Source organism: Manihot esculenta, chromosome 14, assembly GCF_001659605.2.
Source record: "Manihot esculenta cultivar AM560-2 chromosome 14, M.esculenta_v8, whole genome shotgun sequence".
Taxonomy (NCBI): Eukaryota; Viridiplantae; Streptophyta; class Magnoliopsida; order Malpighiales; family Euphorbiaceae; genus Manihot; species Manihot esculenta.
The window spans coordinates 16,926,457-16,932,595 of NC_035174.2; the positions used below are offsets into that span (position 1 = coordinate 16,926,457).

The 6,139-nt window shown below is 33.3% G+C and overlaps 1 protein-coding gene across 1 annotated transcript; it reads right to left on the reverse strand.

The window, feature by feature from the left end:
- Positions 1–288: 288 nt before the first annotated feature.
- LOC110600461 (disease resistance protein RPV1-like) lies at positions 289–5,727 on the reverse strand. The gene is made up of 8 exons (XM_043950717.1): positions 5,062–5,727; positions 3,780–4,875; positions 3,474–3,696; positions 3,386–3,405; positions 1,889–3,337; positions 1,266–1,789; positions 1,092–1,165; positions 289–967 (listed from the first exon to the last, which is right to left on the reverse strand). The coding sequence occupies exons 1-6, from the start codon at positions 5,547–5,549 to the stop codon at positions 1,277–1,279; spliced, it is 3,789 nt and encodes a 1,262-aa protein (XP_043806652.1). The 5' UTR covers positions 5,550–5,727; the 3' UTR covers positions 289–967; positions 1,092–1,165; positions 1,266–1,276.
- Positions 5,728–6,139: the final 412 nt, after the last annotated feature.

Genomic DNA, 6,139 nt, shown 5'->3' on the forward strand with positions numbered 1-6,139 from the left:
TTATCTTAAAAAGGAAAATATAGTATTTTAAAATTATATCAATCTAATATAAGAACACAATATATATAGATAGATAAATATAAATTAATTTTTATTAAAAATCAAAAGATAAATTAAACGATTCTGAATTGTGTGAAAAAATTAAAAAGACAAATTAAATAAATTTAAATTGTGCAAAAAATCTAAAAATAAATTAAACAAATTTAGATTGAAAAACTATTAAAATAATTTAAAATCAAGAAAAAAAAACTATTTTTTCACAAATTTAGATTAAAAAAACTATTAAAATAATTCAAAAATCAAGAAATCTATATTAATAAATAAATTTAAAGGATTTATAAATCTGATTTGAAGGTATCTCCATAAACTCCTGACCATCGTTCTTTCGTTCAGCAGATCCCTTTCTTAAATCGAGTGCTTATGGATCTATATGATCATGGGCTGAATCCAGAGAGGACAACAACTAGAGAATCTGATGCAACCTTGATGACAGGATTTTCATTCCATGATGGCTCCAATTTCTCTCCAAGATATTCCTTGACTGGTGAATGGTTAGAGAGCATTAGCTTCCCTCTTAACGATCTAACTTTCGGGTTCAGCAACAAATAGAAGGAAATCCTCCAGAATATTAGATCCTCAGTTGGCAGTAACCACCATGCACGTATTGGCTAAAGTTCACAGCTACATGGTGACCTATGCTTACGCAAATTTGTTGAAGTTTGGATCAAAGAATCTTAAGTTTTGGGAAAAGGCCACCAGGGTTCATCTTCCCTGTCTGCATGGCCTTTTGCTTAAACTTCTGTCCACCAAGCTTGAAGCTCTTGATATATCTCCACCTTGTCGTTCACACAGTCACTTACCATTATTTGAAGGCGTCCCAAAGGATTAGAGCATCATTACCAAATGAATACTATTCAATTTCCAGCTTCAGGCCATGTAGTGCTGTTGGATCTTCAACAGCTACCCCCTGAAGCCATTCAAGCAAAATTGCACTCAAGAGACAATTTTACAAAATTTTGAAGTAGCCATAAAATTTCTTTTGCCACAGTAGCACTGTATAATTCTATCAGTTGCTAGAGCAAATGTTTTACCTTCGAATAAGGTCACCTCGCAAACTTTGTTGACTCGGCAGAGTCTTATTCCTGTGCTGCAATGAGTCTTATGCCTGCATGAATATCCAACAAAAATAAAATTAGTATGACGGGGTTTCTTTTGGTTTGACCTGAAAAAGAAAAGAAAGAGAGGCTAAGATCTGGGTATTTTTCCTGGCTCTCCTTCAATCTTTGAGACGGAGATGGTTGCTTTTCCTCCTCCCCCTGTCTTGATTTTTTTTCTCTTTATGTTTGAAAATTGGATGAACCCCACATTTAACTATCTTCTCCCTGTTAGTTATCATGCCAGCTCCATCATCATCATAGCATACAACAAAGAATTGAAATAATGCCTTCCTGAAAGAGTAATTGGAATCCAAAAAGCTTGAACTACCCCAAAGGAACACATGTTCTGATTGGAATTTCATTTGATAATCCCAACGTTCGTATAACCAATACAATTTCTCATGACGGCTATATCCAGACTTCCCTTTGAAAAGAACCATACATCCGATATTCGTATAAACATGAGAGGGATGAATTTTGGGATCAAGGACAGCGCAGAAAGAGAGCCCCATCAAGTTACACTTGCCCAGTGAGAAAGACAAAGAAGAACCATTACCATTCTGATACCTCATCCTCTGCGGCACTTCACTTCCAGCCATAATTAACCTAGCACCATAGCAATTAGCCTTTACCTATAAAATATATTTAAAAAAAAAGGTTTTAGACAATTGTTATGATATAGATGCAGTTAGAAAAAATTGTCCCAATTTTCTAAAGCCAGAGAAAGAGACCTGAATATTTGCTGCCAATACATTGTCCATAAAACTTCTATATGCACCTCCATCTAAATTGATACAATTGCTGAAATCATATATACGCCAACGATAGTTCATTGTGGGTAGGAAAACAATTGATGCTGATCTCAGAGACATGCAGTTTGATACACATAAATAAGTCAGAGATGGCAATGAAAGCTCTGGTAAATATTTAAGTCTTTTGCATCCTCTTAAATCAAGCCATTTAAGTACAGAGAGTTGTTTGATGCTTTCTGGTATGCTCTCGAAATCATTTTCACATAAAGTTATTGATTCCAGCGATGTTAGAGAGCCTAAGCCAAGACTGTCAGGAAGTTCTAACATCTGACAATTGTTTAGATGAAGAGATCTCAGACTGGTCAAACCTGTCAAAAGAGGCAATATTAAACCTTTGCATCCAGAGCAATTCAATTGTATCAAATACCTTAATTGATTGATTGAAGATGGTAATTTCATTATTCTAGTTTCATCTGCATAAAGCCACTGTAAAGACTCTAAATTCCCCAAGTTCTCAGGCAGTCTACTGAGCTTCACACATCCACTTAATTTGAGCGTTTTAAGAGATTTGAGATCACAAATGGGATCAGGAATCTCAGCCAAATTTACACATCCAGAGCAATCCAATTCATACAATTGCCTCAATTGATTCATGGAGGATGGTAATTTTGTTATTCCACTTTCACTTGCAAGAAGTCTCTTCAAAGATTCTAAATTTCCCAAATTCTTCGGCAGTCCACTGAGATTCAGGCATCCACTGACGTTAAAGTATATAAGAGATTTGAGGTTGCAAATGGTTTCAGGAAGACTTGTTAGTTGTAAGCATTCACTGAAGTCAAGTTCATAGAGATTCAACTCACCAATGCTACTTGGAATACTCTTGAGGCTCATACATGAATTAAACTCGAATTCACGAAGTTGCAAGAGACATCCAATTGATGAGGGAATTTCAACCAAATTCTTACATTTAGAGCAAGCCAATTCACACAATTGCCTCAATTGATTCATGGAGGATGGTAATTTTTTTATTCCACTTTCATCTGCATAAAGCCTCTTCAAAGATTCTAAATTTCCCAAGTTCTCCGGCAGTCCATTGAGATTCACACATTTACTAACTTTAAGTTCTATAAGGGATTTGAGATTGCAAATGTTGTCAGGGAGACTTGATAGTTTTGAGCATCCACTAAAATCAAGTGCAAAGAGACATTTCAACTCACCGATGCTACTTGGAATACTCTTGAGGCTTATACATGAATTCAACTCCAATTCACGAAGTTGAGAGAGACATCCAATTGATGAAGAAATCTCAACCAAACTTGTACAGCCACTCAAAATTAAAACCTTGAGTTTTGGGGATCTAGAAAAGTCTGGAATTCTGATTAAATCCCTAGAGTTCGCCAGGTCAATAACCTTCAAATTTACAGCAGCCTACACATGACGAGAACAAATGAATAAATTAGTATATTGGAACTTCACACAAAACATAAATGAGAAAGCTAGAGAGTTGTACATGATCATCATTCCAAAGTTGTTTAAGTTGACTTCTGCGCATGTGAAGTTCAACAAGATTTTGCGGACAAAATTTTGATGGCAAAGCTTTCAAAGGATATTTTGCCCACAGGGAGAGATTGAAGGCCCTTATTAAGGACTATTTTGACTTGATCATGCCCAAAAGAGTAGAATTTGAGTAATCTGAGATTACACATTTTCACGAAAGCTGTAGAACTTAGTTCCATAAATCCAATCTCGTACATGTTTGCTGAAATACTTTCAATTCTTTTGGTACCCTTATAAAATAAAAACAAAAGTGCAAATAAGCATAAATCTCAATCACAAATAGACAAAGAAAGCAAACGTATTTTCTTCTTACCGTATCTTTTGTCAATACTTTGTAAATATCCTTAGAATTATACAACCTACTTCGTTTTCCAATCTCTTTCGCCTCACCAACAATATCTTTGCCCATTTGTTGTATCAAGTCATGCATTTCCAATCTATTTCCCTTTGAAATGCTTATGAGAGACTTATCAATGAGGCGGCTTATTCCACATTTTGCAAAGAACCCACAACCTTCTAATATGCTTATGGCTCTATTTTTATCCCACCGCTTGAAGAAGCACGCAATGTCGAGAAATATTTCTCTTTCATCCTGGTCTAGGTCATCATAACTAATTCTCAATATTTCTTGAATTTTTCTGTCAGGAATATCTTTTAGTTTCTCCAATTTATCTTCCCATGCTTCCGTGGTCTTGTCAAATAAATTGGAACCCAAAACTTTAAGAGCTAGTGGATTACCGTCAGCAAATCCAATTGCCTTGCGTGCCAACTGCATATACTCTTTCTTCACAAGATTTTGTTTAAAGGCATGGAAACTAAATAGTTGAAGAGCTTCATCATCATTCAATTTCTTGACTTCATATATTTTGGCACCGGTATTCTTGAGCAACTGTTTATCTCTACTTGTTACAATTATTCTGCTTCCAGGACCAAAAACAACTTGCTTTCCTATTAGGAATTCAATTGGCTCCAAATCACTCACATCATCAAGAACAATGAGAAATTTTTGTCGTGAGAGTCTTCTCTTGATGGCAGCAGATGATATAGGGAGAATCCCCATATTTAAACCTTCAGACTGAAATACTTTAGAAAGAATTTCAGATTGTAGATTGTCTGGTGTATACCGTTTTAATTTTTCCCTCACATTTGCAATTAAACATCCACCTTGAAATTGATTGCAAATTTGTTCAAATAATTTGCTAGCAATAGTTGTTTTTCCTATGCCACCCATTCCACAAATTCCAATACATCGCACATCTTCTAACTCCTGGCATAATAACTCGTGAACATCCTTAACACGCGAGTTAATTCCCACCAAGCCATCCTTGCAAAAATCACTTAAAATCACATAATCATCCAGTTTTTTTGAAATGTGATTGATAATTTTCTCGATTAGTTTAGATTCTGACCTGACAATATATAGAGAATAAAAAGGAATATGTGAAATCAATATGAGAAAAGATTAGTAACTAAAAAAACCAAACCTTCTATTGTTGTTTCATTTTATCGAAAAATTTTTATTTTAACAAATTTTCCCAATCACTAAAAAACACAAAATAAACAGAAACTCATTCAAATATCTATATAAAACTTACTTGATAGTCCGTGAATCCCAACCTGAGAGGTTGCTTATTTTCTTCAAAGCGTTGATCCAAGTGTCCACCTTGTTTGAATCGTAATTGGATTCTTCTTTGTACTTCCCAAGTGCACCGCCATAACTTCCTTTAAGCTCTTGAACATCGGCGGGATCTACACCATAAAAAACTGGTAAAATCATTTGTTCCATCTCTATGTTACATTCAAGAATTTTAACCAGCTCATCCAAACACCAAGGAGAGTATGCGTAATTTTCTGAAAAGATCACAACTGAGAGATAGGATTCTTCAATTTTGGCCAACAGGGATGATGAGATCTCTTCTCCTTTCTCAAGTTCTTCATCCACAAATACATCTATTTGGTTTTGTTTCAATTCTTTTTGGAAATGGCTAAGAAATCCATCACGGATATCTGTGCCTTTAAAACTAATGAACACGTCATATGCCTTTGATTGAAGGTTGATTGAAGAGGAAGAAGAAGAGGCCATGATAACAAGAGCAACGGCTAAATTCTAAGTAGTGAAAGAAGCAGGGAATAGGAAAAATTCTAGGTTCTACTTTTCAAAGGAGGTGGTTGGTTGATTGAATTTTCTTGTGTTCCTTGAATTTCCTTGTCCTTTCCATCTCTATTTTCCTTTGTGTTTGAAATTTGGATGAACCCGTTGCAGGTGTGTGTTTTTTTTTCTTTTTTAAAATAAAAAAAGAAAATTACTATTTAATATCTACAGTAAATATAAATAAATTTAATTGATCATTAATTTTAAAAAATAAATTAAAATATCTATTATATTTAAAAAAAATTTAATTTATTCTTTCGTTAATTTTAATAATTAAATATTTTATTATTTAATTTTTATAATTTAAAAAATTTATTAATTAATTTTTAAAATTTATAAAAAAATTTGCTAATTAATTTTTTTATATCAAGATAATTTATTTTTTTATAATATTTAATAATTAAAATTAATAAAAAAATTAATTAATAAACTTTTTAAAATATTAAAAATATTTTAATATATTTTTTAAAACTAAAAGATTGAATAAATGAATTTTTCTATATTAGAAAGATTAAATAATA

What these genes read in the sequence shown, in the direction of transcription:
- LOC110600461 (XM_043950717.1), bottom strand. Translation starts at nt 5,549, where the DNA reads ATGGCCTCTTCTTCTTCCTCTTCAATCAACCTTCAATCAAAGGCATAT. An exon ending in TGGGATTCACGGACTATCAA is followed by an intron (nt 4,876 to 5,061) that starts GTAAGTTTTATA and finishes ATATATTGTCAG; the next exon opens with GTCAGAATCTAAACTAATCG. An exon ending in AAGTATTGACAAAAGATACG is followed by an intron (nt 3,697 to 3,779) that starts GTAAGAAGAAAA and finishes TTATTTTATAAG; the next exon opens with GGTACCAAAAGAATTGAAAG.